The sequence below is a fragment of the Oryzias melastigma genome, unplaced genomic scaffold (assembly GCF_002922805.2).
Source record: "Oryzias melastigma strain HK-1 unplaced genomic scaffold, ASM292280v2 sc00261, whole genome shotgun sequence".
Taxonomy (NCBI): domain Eukaryota; kingdom Metazoa; phylum Chordata; class Actinopteri; order Beloniformes; family Adrianichthyidae; genus Oryzias; species Oryzias melastigma.
The window spans coordinates 22,013-37,587 of record NW_023416895.1 but is presented as its reverse complement, the minus strand read 5'-3'; the positions used below and the strand labels follow the sequence as shown (position 1 = coordinate 37,587).

At 38.0% G+C, this 15,575-nt stretch overlaps 1 protein-coding gene across 1 annotated transcript in view; it reads left to right on the top strand.

Annotated features, from left to right (window-relative positions):
* Positions 1-15,575, top strand: part of LOC112139283 (breast carcinoma-amplified sequence 3) — a gene marked incomplete at its 3' end in the record, with an annotated part of 46,955 nt that overhangs the window by 15,184 nt on the left and 16,196 nt on the right. The window contains 2 exon segments of the mRNA XM_024262029.2: positions 2,146-2,227; positions 8,286-8,358. Coding sequence (XP_024117797.1) covers positions 2,146-2,227; positions 8,286-8,358 — 155 coding nt within the window.

Here is a 15,575-nt window from a genome sequence, read left to right as displayed (position 1 = left end):
ATTCCACTGTCTCGTTTTCATGGGCATGGGAGGGGCTGCTGCAGAGAGAGCAGATTTGTAGAGGATTTCTCTTAATGCATGAACGGATTCAAATACCATTTTTCGGTTCTATATAGTGAGGAATGAACAGTAAAATGCACCTAAAACCTCAAAAAGTAGAATATTCATGGTAGGGCCCCTTTAAACAAATGTACTGATCTTGTCTTTACTTAAAGATGCACTTTGGTGAAGAAAAGTAAGTCATATTAGTCTTCTGTCTTGTAGTAAAGAGAAGAATTTCTAAAGAAAAATGCAGATGTGGGATGCATTGATAGTCGTTTCATAATCGTATCGTTTCCTCCAGAATTGTAATCAAATCGTAAGGTTTTTCTCAATATTTCCACCTTTATTAAGAACTGAGGTGTGTAAACTTTTGAACTGGCTATTTGGGAAGTTTCTCTTTGTCATTTAGATTTAAAAGTGTTAACACAGTTTTTTTAAACAATAAATTATACTTAATCCAATCCCCATGAATGGGGAAAAAATGTGTTATCATTCATATTCTCTGAAAAAAGTCTAGAATTAATCGTTTCTACCATGGGTATGTAAAGATATAAGCACAACTATAATGCTCATCTTGTAAGCTGCACCATTGGACTATACTTTAACCACTTACATGTTCAGTGCTGCAGTACTTCCTAATAAACAAAAAAAGGACAATGTATATTTTTCAATGTTTAAATACCTGATAAAAATGACACCTCTTTAAAACTGTAAACTATAAAAAGGCAACCCTTTTGGTCTAATATACAGCCTTTTATCATGTCAGAGTTAGCCAAGTCTAACCCTTGTCTGTTCTGTGCTGTCATACATTTAGAGAAACATTTTTATGCAGGAGACCATTCCAACCTATCTGCTAAAAGCTCTATTGCACTTATCAACATCATTCAGCAGCATGTAAACAACCTTAAAAACGCTCTTTTTTTTCCTTTCATGGTAACCAAATGCTGCATAGTATAGGTCAACTACAAGTAGTCCTTTTGTTCTCTCTTTATATAAGTAAAAGTAAAGTGACTCTAATGCCACTGCAAGAGATGATTGCACAATATACTATGATTCAACTAAAAATAATAACTAAGACCTATTTGTATGATGCAGGTAGGATGTTTAACCATATGAAGTTGCAAAAAAATGTTTCATTTTCTGCATATTTCGCCTTCTGTTTTGAAATTTTCAACCTTTGGGAAGGAGATACAATTAATCACATAATCATACTTGTGTGATTTTCTAATTCACTTGACTTGACAATTTTTGTATACTTTACTTTGTATGTTTTGTAATATTTAAAAAAAAAAACATTGTTTCAACTTATTTACATGAGATTAAAACAATTAAATGAAGAGAAATGAAATACTTTACCACTTGCAGAAATTAAATCCCTTTTTGAAGTAGTCATGCACGTAAAAGACAAAAAGGTTAAACCAGGCAAAGAATATGTGGAGCAACTTGTTCTATTGCATGACACCTATTAACGTGTTAAGGTTTGTATGGTTAACCATTGAGTTAGACTTTTCCTAATTTATCTGTGTTCTTTTATAATCAACAACTAGAAACTACAGGGACATTTGTCATTTTGTGCTCAGCTTAAAATACTTCCCTCAAGTTGGAGTAGTCAAACTGAAACTGAGGTATTACATGGTGTCATATCAATGATGCTCACTTGGCACCAGCCTACAGTGTATCTCAAACTTTTGTTTGTGGCCCTAATGTGTGTGGTTTGAATCAGTATCTAATTGTTCTCCATCATCATTTCATGTCCTCCCCCTCTTGTCTGTTGTAACATTAGATAAACTGTATTTGTTATTTAGTTACATTTGTTGACTACACATACTTTTCTTTTGTTTTGTTACAAAATTTTCCATTTATTTCTACATATGTCTTAAACATGTTGAGGTTGTAAATTTCCATACCAGTGACTTCTCTAATTATCCTGACACATTCTGTTAGCCCTACATTTAAGAACTACTTTGAACACCTTTAGTTCAAAATATGGGGTTTAATGTAATTTTCTTTAAAAAATCAGTTCGCTGTTTGACAGCCAGTTTTGATTTATTGTAATTTGGAATGTATGTTGCAATACTTCTCTGTTCATTTTTGTTCTCTCAGTTGGCAGGGGAAGCCCAGGAGCTGTTTTCAGTGCGTCATGGACCTGTGCGAGCTGCTCGCATTCTGCCAGCCCCTCATATCAGTGAGTTGTTTACTGCCTTCATCATGCAACTTTTTACTGTCAAACCCAAGATATCATGGCAAAATATTTAGAATAGTGGATGTAGTTAGTTTCATTATTAACTATGGATGTGTATCTTTCCCTCTCACATCAGTAGATTTATATCTCAATGTACCAGAATCTTTGTAAAACCACTCGGACCACCGGATCAGACGAAGCCTCTGGAAATAAAATCCATGAAAAACTTTGAGAACTGTGGGATTACACATGTCTGAACCTTTAATTCAAGCAAAATGTGAAATGTGAACTTAAAAAAACCGCTGAAGGTGAACTCTGACCCGATCCTGAGCTGCTGAGACCTTCACAGTCTCTCGGTCATAACAACGAAGAACGATTACGTGGCCTTAGACTTGTTCCTAAGCTGTGATGTAGCACTGATTCTGCTCAAATTCCGGATTCTTTCTTTTCAACTTATTATTTTTTGTTATTATAATCATTCTTTGATGAATACAGTCTGCAATTAATTAGAATATTTTTTTTCTCCATTAATTAATGAAGATGGTTTTTACTTATTACTTTTTCTAATTTTTATAGTAATTCTTTGATTAATACAATCTTCACTAATTGTCTTTTTTAATTAGAATATTTAGATTTTTACTGCATTAGCAAATGAAGATAATTTACTTATTACTTTTTGTATTTTCATAATTCTTTTAATACAGTTCTCACAAAGTGTCTTTTTTCAATGACAATATTAGATTATTGTTACTGATTAATATAAATGATTTGGATGCTTTGAAACTTGATTACATTAATGATATGAATGATCCTTAATAGCCTGAATCTATTAATATTTGATATTAAGTCCTGAACCGGATATTGATAATTCATGTAGAGAAAATGGTCGAGTCGGGGTGGGATTACATACGTTCACTTCCTTCCACTCCCTTTCAAGTGATCTACTTGTGATTCATTAAGTGATATGTTATGTCATGTATTATGATCTGATCGCTTGAAATAAACCATTTCATTCATTCGTGTATGGTCCACAAATTAATGCATAAAGGAATCAACTAACTTTGTGGCGGTACTATACAGTCCAAATACCTTACTGAATACAATCTAGATATTATTCTTTTGACGTTTAAAGCTATTAATGAAAATTCCCTTTTGGTATAGATTTTTTTTCCTTTTAAAGTGGCCATACCATGAAAAATTAACTTTTTGAGCTTTTAAGTGTGTTATACTGTTCAATGATCCCTATAAAGAACCCCAGAGCGGTATTTTGATCTGTTCATGCATTTCTGAGTAATCCTCTAGAAACCTGCTTTCTCAACAACAGCCCCTCCTATTACCACATTAAGGAGCGGGTCTTCATCTGCTGATGTCACAGAGTGAGATTGCCCATTTTTCTGATAGCCCCGCCCCCAGTCCAACACCAACACTCAATTTCTCTTCGGAGCTAGCAATGATCAGCAAAAAACTTTCATTTTAGATGCAGATTACTGTATATCTTCCAGTTGTGTCCTGTCTTCAATAAATTCCAGCTCAAACAGGTGTTCAACGAGTTGCTCCTTTAAGGGAAAGAAGGAAATAGAAGATATATTTATTATTTGGATTGTTTAAATATTCTTATTCTTATTCTTGTTAAAAAACAAACCTTAACTCATAATGATTCCTTTCGCTCTTGTTATTGTTGTTGTGATTCTGATTAACTTCAGAAGAAAATGAGTTCTTAGAAATTTCTGTCATCATAAGCCTGAAAAAAGCAGCGGTTGATTTGATTTTAACATCCAAAGGCGACACCTTTAAAATTATATTTTCCCTCTGCCAGTAGTTTTTGGTTGTAGGCTTATTAAATGGTGTTATGTCTTCAAAATTAAAGAGTGCTCTGTGCCTCCAAATCCTGATGCAGAAGTCAGCCTCTGATTAGTGTTGGACAGCTCTGAGTGGTGAGTAAAAACATATGCCTATTTAAATACTCAAAACATGAAAAGGAAAAGAAACCATCACCTCATTATGTCTCCAAAATGTGTGCCTCTTTTTATGGATAGTTTTTAATTTTTTGCAGCTTAGTTCATATTACAAAAAAAAACAACGATTTTTTGCTATTCCAGGAGGAGACCAAGACAGTGCACAGACTCAATTACAACAACATATATATACACATATATTTATAATAAATAGCGTAAACCCTTACAAGAATATCAAGAAAATGTAAAAAAGTATGAACAGATGCGTGTTGGAAATAATTCTTAGCCTCTCTGCTCAAGCTTTTTCATTTCAAGTAAGGCCCTGGTTCAGCTCCCAGCTGGGACCCTCTGTGTGCTATTTGCATGTTCTCCCCTTGTTTGCATGGGTTTCTCCAGGTACTCTGATGTCTTCCCACAGTCCAGTAATGAGTAGGTTAAATGGTATTTGTATACTGCCACTAGGTGTGCATGTGTATTTGTGTAGCCCTGCAACAGAATGGCGAGCTGTTGAGGGTATTCCCCGCCTCCGCCCAGCAGTATGTTGGCTCCAGCAGTCCTGTGACCCGAAAGGGATCCGGTGGGTTCTGAAAATGATGGAAGTATAGCTCCTGAATCCCATGCTGTGGATGCCTCATGAATGATTCCCAATTAGTCATAATAAACATAAAAGAATTAGAATTGTCTTTTATGTTGCCCGCTCTGGTTATAAAAATACTCAATTGGGCTTTTAGTACCTCATTTGTTACTTTAAAAAAAACAAAGTGCTTTATATAGCAATCTATTATGTATTCAGGTTGAGATGTGGATGACATCTAGAAATCCATAAAGCCCTAGTGGAAAGTTTTTCTTTTTTTCTGAATAAGATCTTTTTTAAGTTGGAAAAATAGTATTGATTGTGCTTGGCAGATCATATGCCACTTCCTTAGTGGTCCACAGTTGTTCAGATGTTCCAGACACAAGGTTTAAGTTTCATCACTGCAGGTGTTGGCCGGTGAAAACTGGTTTGTGGCATTTTTTTGTTCTCTGGCTAGGTTCCGGTCCTTTGGCAGATTTCATTATATCACACAATGACAGCGTTTGAAGAGGACTGGAAGGGGATGAAAGCAAACCACAGTAATAGGAAGCAGCAGAAAGCCTGACACATAAAGAGACTGATTCTCTCAGCAGAAAATAAATATGAATTGTAAAACTGGCTGGAGAAAGACGGTGATTGCAATCTGCCAGGGCACAAACAGTGTTGCTCTGTGGTAAGCCTTTAAAAGACCAATTGTCTGCATGGGAGGCCGTGGGTGGCTGGACTTACAGACCCCAAAAATAGGTGATTATGATAGTGAAGGTTTCCCATTCCAAGAAGAGAGACGGAAGTCCAGATTTTTGTAAGAAATGTATTAATTCACAATGTCTATGGAGTTTACACCTTGTGATTTTTCATTGACTTTGAATGTTTATCATTGTTTTCCCTGACTGATGCAAATAGCGAGAATAAAACGGGTTATTTTGCACTTTTGAAAGTCTGTATGTCCTCAACAAAGTTGAGCTGAAGCTTTTGCTTTACTGAAGTCTTTCAGTGAATAGAGCTTTGCTGTCTGATTGAGTTACTATCAAAGTGTTTTAGTCTTTTAAACTGGGTGTCTTTAACATGTAAAAATATGTGATTGTGAAAAACAAAAGAAAAAAAGGACCTTTTGGGGGTGTTAAGGGCTGGCAGAGAATGCACTAGCTTGCACACCATACCACAGGAACTCTGGCTGATTATTCTCAAACCTCAAATTACAGTCCTCTAAAGGGTAACATCTTCTGTCTGAGCCCCGTTCCCTTCCATCCCTTGATCCTTCGCCTAACTTAAAAAATAAGACCATTAGGAAAAATTATGGGATCACTCTGCTTAATGCAACATGTTTTTTTGTTGTTGTATTTTAGTGGACTTTCTAGCATCCCGAGTAAAATATAGGACTTCAAGTATATTCGATGTTGCATCATTAAAAGCTTTTCTATCATCTTAAGCTTTGCCCTTTTTGGGTTGAAGCTTAGAGTGTCGTAGTTTAGCTTGATAACCTAAAAACTGATCTCGGGATGTATTCAGGCTGGACACATTTGGTCCACTTAAAGTCAGCCAGAGTTTGTTTCCTCTGATAATGCGGAACAAAGCTTCTGACTGAATATGCACAAACTAATCCTAGTCCTAGACCAGGATCTGCTCTCTGACCCGTCTTTCGAGGTGGTATCAGTTTGTTTCCAGTTCATTGCCAGCTTGGTTCACTCTGAGATTCCTCAGTCTGAATACAATCCGCTCTGAGAGTGGAATAACTGAACTGAAATGGCCACAGTATCCGGTAGTCACGTGATGTAAACATGTTGGGAACGAGGCGATCGGTGAGCCGTGGACAAATGTAAAGCCTTGATTGTCGTGTTAGCAAGAAGGAAATCATTGGTCCAACTGATTACTTTCAAGAGTGTTAATTTTAGCAGCGCTAAAAACACTTATTACTCACTTTAATGTGTTTTGTTATGCAGCAAGCGCGCAGGGAGCTGCTGTGATGTCATCCTAAAACTGTATCGTAGTTCCTTAACAGAATTCTCTTCAAAACAATGTCATAACATCACAACGATGAGATACACCAACTCATTGAAATATGGTCGGATGAATGCAGACTCATTAAAATAACTTTTCACGTGATGCTCATTTCTTCTCACCGTTTCCCCGGCAATCTGTCTTTCACAAGGACCGATCATCCTACCTTCTTTGCTGTCATCTTGCCAGTAACCATCTTGCAGAATGTCTCCACTGTTACCAAAGTAGCAGTAAAAGTGCTGAGCCTGGCCTTCATACAGACGCTCAAAATCAATCAGCAAAATAAAAAGTTTGGCAAGGATTTGCAAACTGCCGCACCTCCATCGCTCTTTTTGTTTTACACCCTCCCCCGTAACTGCTGGCCAATGATTGAAAAGATCTTTAGTCACATGGTTTTGTTTAAAGCCTTGGTTCAAAACAGGAAAGTCACCTTACGGCAGTCTGAATACAGACCAGATGCAATCTTCAGGGGCCTGTTTCACGAAGCAGGTTAAAAAAATTTAGAGTTCAATGACCGTTTTTCGTAACCCCACACAGACACACGAATATCACTGCACGCAAAAAAGAAACACTGTAGCTGCCTGGAATATGTAAAAATAATTATTTATTTAATTTGAATTCTCAAGACTTAAATAATCACTGAAAAGTTTTTTTAGTGTAATTAAACTTCTCCAATGCTGGGACTCGAACCCCACCCTTTGCAATAGAAGGCGGCCATGCTGACAACCGACCTAACACTGTATGTGTTTACACAGCATTATAGTCTTTGACACACTTTCAGTGTTTAAGGTTTAAAGATTTTCATTGTTAAGGGTAAAAAAAAAAGAAAAGTAAACTTGGTATTATTTATAACGAGTCCCTGGAAAACGTTATCGCTCAAATAAAATATGAATTCGGAAGCGCCAGGCAATCAACTCGTGTCCTCAAAATCCTATCCCGACATAAATGACATTCCCTCTGGATTAATCAGCCTCCTCGTCTACGGGATCCTCTATGAATGGACATGTCATGTTGGTTTCTGCGTGGTGGAAACGTCACGTCTCTAAAGTGAATGTTCCCTAATGAGGAAGTTCTATTTGAACATCCTTCACTTTAAAAAGGGGCAGAGACCGCAGAGAACTCCAAGTTTCCTGAAGAAAACCTGCTCCAGACCAGGTTACGTTCACAGACTCAGTTGCCGTAGTGATTGATTCTGAGTTCAGCTTAACCCGCTTCTTGAAAAGGGTTTGGTTTCACCCACTTTCACAGGTTTAAGTTACCTCAGTTTCTGAAACCAAAACTCAGAATTTTCCTGAATTTGGAGTTCACAAACTCAGAGTTTCAACAAAACCTGCTTCTTGGAACGGGCCCCAGGGCTCCATCTGGAACAACAGATTTTCCCAGTCTGAATACACCCTGAAACACTGGATATAATGCGTATCTATAACCTGGATGATAGTGGGCAACACCAGAAACCCCACGTCTTTGTTGAACTATGATTTCAGATCGTTCTGATTGACATTTGTCTTACATTTGATGTGCTCTTTCTCTTCAGGTTCTCTAAAAACAGATAGTTTTGCTGAGAAGAGACCTTTGCTGGGAGTCTGCAAGAGCGCAGGGTCCTCTGGGTGAGTACACATCACAGCTAGCATCATTTCCTCTATTGAGATTTATCGTTACATTTTTGGATGGATGTTATTGCTAATGTGTCTTTGAAATAATTACTCACATTTCAAGGTAACTAATTAACAAAGCTCAAATAAAGAACTAAAATGCAGAGTATATCAAATACCCCCCCTCACTTCAAATAACAATAAACGTGGGAATCAAAATTCACAATGCTGCATTTTAATTCATTTTTTGTAATATAATTTATTATTATTATTGAGGCACAATAAGAACTTTTATCCCATTAATATTATATGATCATTGTTTTTTCCATATTCATTTTTATTTTCCTCCTCCTGTGTAGCGCTGACATACATACCTGTTGAAACTATTTTAAAAAGATTTTAACTGCAGCCTTCTACACGTCTCACTTGGATGGTCCAACGCTGCTCACTTCTCCACTAGAATCTGGTGTATTTTAGTGCAGTGTTTGGACAGGTTACTGTTGTTTACCGCCCTTACAGCCATGTTATTAAAGAAGGACAGCGCTGTCTGCACCTACTTTAGAAAAATACAGACGTACTTTGTACTTTTTTGCTGGCGGCCGCTCGCCCTCCGCGTGTGTTCTTGTGGAAGAATACAAAAGAGCAGCAGTAGCCCCTCCCCTCCAGGAAAAGCAGCAAAGAAAAATGGAAATGAGAATAGTTGTGCACGCACGCCGTGTCCGCACTTCCACCACTACGCTGGCACCATTAACAATAACGTTAAGGCTAAAAACATGTCCAGTAAAACCTGATGTGGTGGCACCGGTACCAGACATCCCTACACTTCACTGTCATGGTGGTTGGAAGCTGCCCTTGGTACAATACAAGAATACAAAGAAGTTTGAAGTTAAAGTTAAAGTTTCTGCTAGTCTGGAAAGGAAGGACACTGTCATGTCACGTCTCTTTGAGTTCCTAGAAATATAGGCCTGTCATTGCATAACCAGTTTAACTGTAATCCTTTTTATTAATGGGCATGAATGTGTAACCCTCCCACTCTCCTTGGCACATTGACATTGGGAGTGGGGTCTTCTGGACCCCACAAGACAGCGCACTGAACTTTTTTTTTCCAATAATTTTTATCCTTCACTGATGAACCCAATCTGGATGGGAATCCAGATTGGGTCCTTAGATAAGACCCTTGACGCTGCTGCCTAACTGGGTCCCTGTGCCCCTCAAGTACAGGGTTGTGTCAGGAAGGGCATCCGGCGTAAAACCACTGATGAGAAACAGTGGGTGCTGTTACGCTGTGGCGACCCAAAAAGGGATAAGCCGAAAGGTGAACAACACTGATGTCCAAAGACAGACATGAAGTCCTGTACACCTTTGTCATGGGAGGGATCACACATCAATGTAAGGGTGGGGTCATCCGGACCCCAAAGATAGCATAAGGGTTAACAGTGTAATATAGTTAACTCACAGCTTAATGGGACCAGAAATCATTACTGGTGTGTGAGCTCTACTATCTGCTATCTTTCAAACTTGGCCATTTGCTTAGTTACAGATCAAAGTTTTATTTTCATAGGATAAATAGATCATATAGACAATTTATTGTTAAGAAGAAAATATGCTTTGAAATAATTGATGTGCATCTCATACCACAAGCTTCACTTTGAATCAACTGCCTTTTTGTTTCCTTCAACTCGCTCTTCCTGAGCAGCAAATATGTAGCTTGATATTCCCTCCTCAGGAAATGAACTGAGGAACTGTTCCTTGGTTGAGCCTTCATGGAGACCACCTTCCCGATGTTTTCCAGGAGCTGCTGCCCCTGTCTTTGTAGCTGCACTCATTGCTTCTGCTTTTCCTATGTCCTTACTGACTATGAGACATGCAGCGCTTTGACGGTTTGGCGAATCATCTAGGCGTCGCTCGCCACTAATGCTGAAAACATGCGCCGGGTTGAAAAGCAGAAACCCTGACCTCCATATGAATGGCACGGCCTGGTCCTTCCTTCTGCAGAAGTGCTTGGTAAATAACACTTTGGTTAAAGACGTGAAGGAAAAAGGCTTCCGGGTGCGGCACTGTACTTTCCATTGGACCTGTTCATAAACTTACTAGGGTCCTCACACAGTTTTTTTGTATATAATCATTTTAAAATAACAGCTTTTGTTAACCACCAAAAAGGATGCCGTCCTGACACATAAATGGAAAACAGATTGGAGCCTTGGCTGCTGTAGTTTTGCTGGTTTAGAAGTCGGCTCAGTCAGCCCTAGGCTTAGATTACAAGATTTGCAAATTAAAGGAAAACCGAAGAGGGGAAAAAGCATGTGCTGAAGCCCTGTACTTGTGGATTTTCAGCCATGCACTCTCAACATAGTTTTATCAATGGAAAGGTTTATGCGTTAAGTCCTTGCAGCGTGAGGATGCAGTGATTTCCTTGACATTCAACCAACATTTATATCCCTTTGACTGAGAGTATGTCAACAATCTTGGTTTCACTGTATTGATATGCATGCTCACATTTCTGTAGAAAAAGCAAATTTCTTTTCTCAAGATGCCATTTAATCATTCTCATCAATTTTAATGACATGCAGATGTTTGTAAACACTCAGTGCCATTTATTGTAGAGTTTATGTTGGGGTAAGTGCGATTTTACTGTTTGTGGGTGTCTGAGCACACACTCTTGTTTTTTTAAAGTTAATTGATGAAGACGCAAGCCTTGAACTCTAAGTTTAGGCAATTTAAGTGACATTTCTGAACTCTAGTTATCCACAGAACATCTCCAGATGTTTGGAGGATGTGGTCTTTTTATTTTTAAAACAACACTTCTCTCACATTTTACGAGGTCTTTCCTCTAAGGCTTATAAACTTGGTGCACCTCACTTACTTTGAATTGTAAATGTCTTTCATGGTACTTTTATTTCAGTACATGAAACTTTTATTTCATTTGAGCGGAACAGGTTGATGAAAGCTCATTTTGATTTTTCTTTCCTTTTTACTGACTATTTTATTGACCAGCATGCAATCTGTATTTGAAAACAGATTGAGAACTGGTTTGTGACTTTTAAAATCAAAACCAAGGATGAAGCTAAGCCTAAAAGATATATTTCAGTTAGCTGTTAGGAATTGTAGGGTAATATGGGATCAGGGGTTCATATAAGATAAGTGGCTTCCTCTCTCTGGTATCATCATCCTCTTTCAGAAATTACAATAAAAAATGTTTGCTTAACTATATCTTTGTTTTACTGTGTTTCATTGCAAATTGTTTGACAATTTTGATAGCTCAAACTGGGTTCATTTTAAGGGTCAGGGTTGGGTTAGAACTCTAATCTTTGTTCTAAGATTACTTTTACTTTATTGTTCAGGTAAGTTGTCCTGCCAGAAAGCATTTCTCCAAAGCTCTGGGAGTTTTTTTGGATTTGCACATTCTAGCTCACTAGCTTCCCCTTTCTATAGGAAGTCAGATTTAAGTCAGTAATAGTGGAAGTTGTCCATATAAACACAACTGACAGACTGAATGATTAGTAATAACTTTGCTTGATCTTTATGCTCTGTAGACCACCCTTCATGTAGTTTAATTGATTAATATTTACTTGTACAAAGTTTTTCAGCTTTACCTTACCCAGTTTGTTACATTCTATCGACATTACTTTATTTTCAGACATTGTATGGAGTAATAGTCATTTTAATTTTCCTAAAACTGATTTTTATTGGTTCTGTCTAGTGTCAAGCAATAGACAGAAAAAAACAAAACAACTCAGTTTGACTTGGTGCAGGCTTTGTTCAATAAAAACAAACCACTTTGTGACTTTTTACTAAGCTCCTCTGATTTGTTAAAATATTTTGTTGAATCTTTTCCTTTAAAAAAGCAAAATATGAATACTTTAGGATCATACCACAGTTCATAAGACTCAACAAAAGCAGTTTCTTTAGGGCTGCCATGATTAGTCGACTAATCGACGACTAATTGATATTAAAATAGTCGATTAGTCGACTAATCGCTGATTAATCAACTATTAAAATAGTTGACGGCCAATTTAATAGTCGATTAGTCGTTACTTTATATCAAATGGAGTCAGAGTGTAGTAAAGTTGAACAAAGTTGTGAGCGTTCAGCACCAAAAAATCTACTTTTGTTATATTTGAGTCAGTGAGACCAAAACTTTGTCTTTACTGAAAAATAGTTCCTTGTTTCAGATGCCGACCTCATTTGATTTAATCTTGTTTAATACCAGAAACTAATGAAGGACAGAAGCTGCAGGATTCATTAAAGATTTAACAAACCATTGTCTCAATTGTCTTTATTTCTACTTAGTTTAAAGCTAATGATGGTTAAGATGTCTATTTTACATTTACTTTGTGCATGAGCCGATTAGTCGACTAATCGGAAAAAATAATCAGTGATTAGTCGACTATTAAAATAATAGTTTTTGGCAGCCCTAGTTTGTATTAACAAATTCAAAACAGCTGAATTATTACATTCAATGTCTAAAAGTAAAGTAAAAAATACATGCAGATTAGATTTAAACAATAAGTAAAAGACAAATGTTATGACATTTATTTTAAATGGTCAGTTGCTAGAGTCTCTTGCACAGGTGCATAGATATGCTGTGGCTGAGTAGGTGGAGAGGGCTTGTAGACTTGTAGGGTTTGTGCCATGGAATTGAAGTTTCCACGACACATGGATGTGTGTGTGCATCTTTGTAGGAAAGAGTTAGTGTGGCTTTGTGATGTTAACGTGCTTAGAATGGTCAGTAGAACAAGAAGAGCAGTTTTCAGAGCCAGCAGTCCATTTGCTGCTCCCTACATTTCTCCATAAAGCCTGAAGATGTCACAGCTGAAGACAGAATTGCTCCATTAGCATATGTTTCTTTTTTCAAATGCTTTCACTTTACTTTGACAGCACATTGGCACACATTGCTAAAATAGCTACAATTGGATTAAATGCGGGCTTTGGTTTTGGACATGAATATTAATATTCACTCGACTGCTGTCAAAGCAAAAAAGGAATAAGTTGTATTTATGAACTGCATATAAATACATTTCCATGTTTTTTTGTTTTTTTATGTTGACCTTTTATTCCTATAGTTGGAGTTTTATGTTCACAGGAAGGATTTTTTGGGGGAATTTTGCACTAAGCACTGTAAAGCTGATGTTTAAAAGGAAAGGTCTCTTGCACTTTTGCTCTTGAGGAGCTGTATGTTTGAACTTCTGACCTTTATTACTGTTCATTTTAAATACAAAAAGTCTTGGTTGAGCCTACAATAAATGTAGCAGTTTAAAGAAAGTATATAACAAATGCAAAAATGTTGGCATACGAAGAAGACTGGAGTTTGTGCTTTTTGCTTTTCAGTTGGTAAAAGGATTTCATGTTCATACATGTTAGCGCTGTGTTGGCTAAATGTGATGAGCCTAATAAATTCAGCTTGGATTACAATAGAAAAACTTGTGAACTTACAGAAAAGTCCTAACCCAGCTCAGGTTTTATTCATTCAGTCATTTATTTATTTTATTGTAGCGTGTCACATTTCTGTTTTTGTCAACTTGATGCCTGAGTGTTAAATATCTGTATCATAACCATAACTGTATCATCCTTAAGTTTTTTTTTTTTAACCAGGTAAATGTCAATCTGTTTGGGTCTATGAAGTTGAGAACTGTGTTTTAAGCACATTCATATTATTGAAACCCTAGTGGTACATGTGAACCCCTTAACATTTTTCCAGTTGGAGCCCCACACTTCTTGCATTCAGCTGGACTTGCCTTGACTTCCTTACAGAAGGTTATGTTTGTGTAACATTTCCAGAGCATGTAATTGCCATATATATTTGGGGAGGCTGTAAAACTTTGCACCAAAAGGAAATGTAGTAACATCCTTTCCTTTTATATTAATTTATTTGCCCTCTTCTTGGACAGATTTTAGGAGGCTTTACATACAATTTCCATATTCACATAAAATGTTGTGGTTTACATGGTTTGGTTTCACTTCATGCTCATAAAAAGATGATTGGATGTCTCGGCCAGAAAATAGTGCTCATGAAGTGAGGCTCTGCATGGATGTGGAATGACAATAACAGATATATAACTTCAGAATAAAGAGACATATTTAAGCCTAGTGATATTACAATATGGCATGCTGTCTTTAATTGTTTTGAGTTTTCTAGAGAAAGGTTGATGGACTATGATATCTGCAGATGATGTTGTGATTTGTAGCGACAGCAAAGAACAGCTGGAGGAGAAGCTAGAAAGGTGGCACAGTGGGACTGAAGAAAAGACAGGAAGCAGAGCTGGAGGTAGCAGAGATGAAGATGCTGAGGTTCTCTTTGGGAGTGACCAGGATGGATCGGATCCGGAATGAATACATCAGAGGGACAGAACATGTTAGAGGTTTTGGAGAAAAAGTCCGAGAGGACAGACTGAGATGGTTCAGACAGTAGAGACAGTGAAGATATTGGTAGAAGGATGCTGAGTCTAAAGCCTCTGGAAAGAAGTCTAGAACACAGGTGTTGAACTCCAGCCCTGGAGGACCGGTGTCCTACTTGTTTTCCAACCACACTGCCATAGAAGTTTCTTATTGGCTAAACACACCTGATCCAGGTAATCAGCAGCAGATAAGGCAAGATTTCTGGAAAACCAGCAGGACGTCAGCCCTCAAGGACTTGAGTTTGACACCTCTGGTCTAGAGGAAGACCAAAGAGGAGGTTTATGGATGTAGTGAAGGAAGACATGAAGGTGGCTGGTGTTAGAGTGGAAGATGTAGATTGGACATCACTGCCAGCAAACAGTTGATGTCCTCTCAGTGCCCTTCCTGCCAATTTTAACCGCACCATAGACATGTAGGGCCGCTGGTGGGAGGGTGACGGGGCATCTCTGTGAGCAATCAGGAGATGCCCTGTTAAGGCCTTCTCACCAATTTTAACCGCACCCCTTTAGTACACACACCTCTAACACCACAAATATACACTCTAACAAGCAAACACGCATGTATCACACAAGGAAGGTGGTACCTTCGACCTTCTGTCCCCTACCCCATCCCTGGTGGGGAGGCGGGGGGTCCCTCGGTCTGGTGGTTTTGTCTTTTGGGTGCCGGTCTCCTGGGCCTGGCGGCCTCCTCTCCACGCCGGGAGTGGGATCCCCGAGATTTGAGATCTAGCAGGAGATCAAACTACATCGGAGCCTGGGGGTGTCCAGGTCTCGGTGGTGCAGAGTCCGATCCTTGCTCTCGAGAACTAGTCCTCTTCTTAACTCCATCAGTGGGTC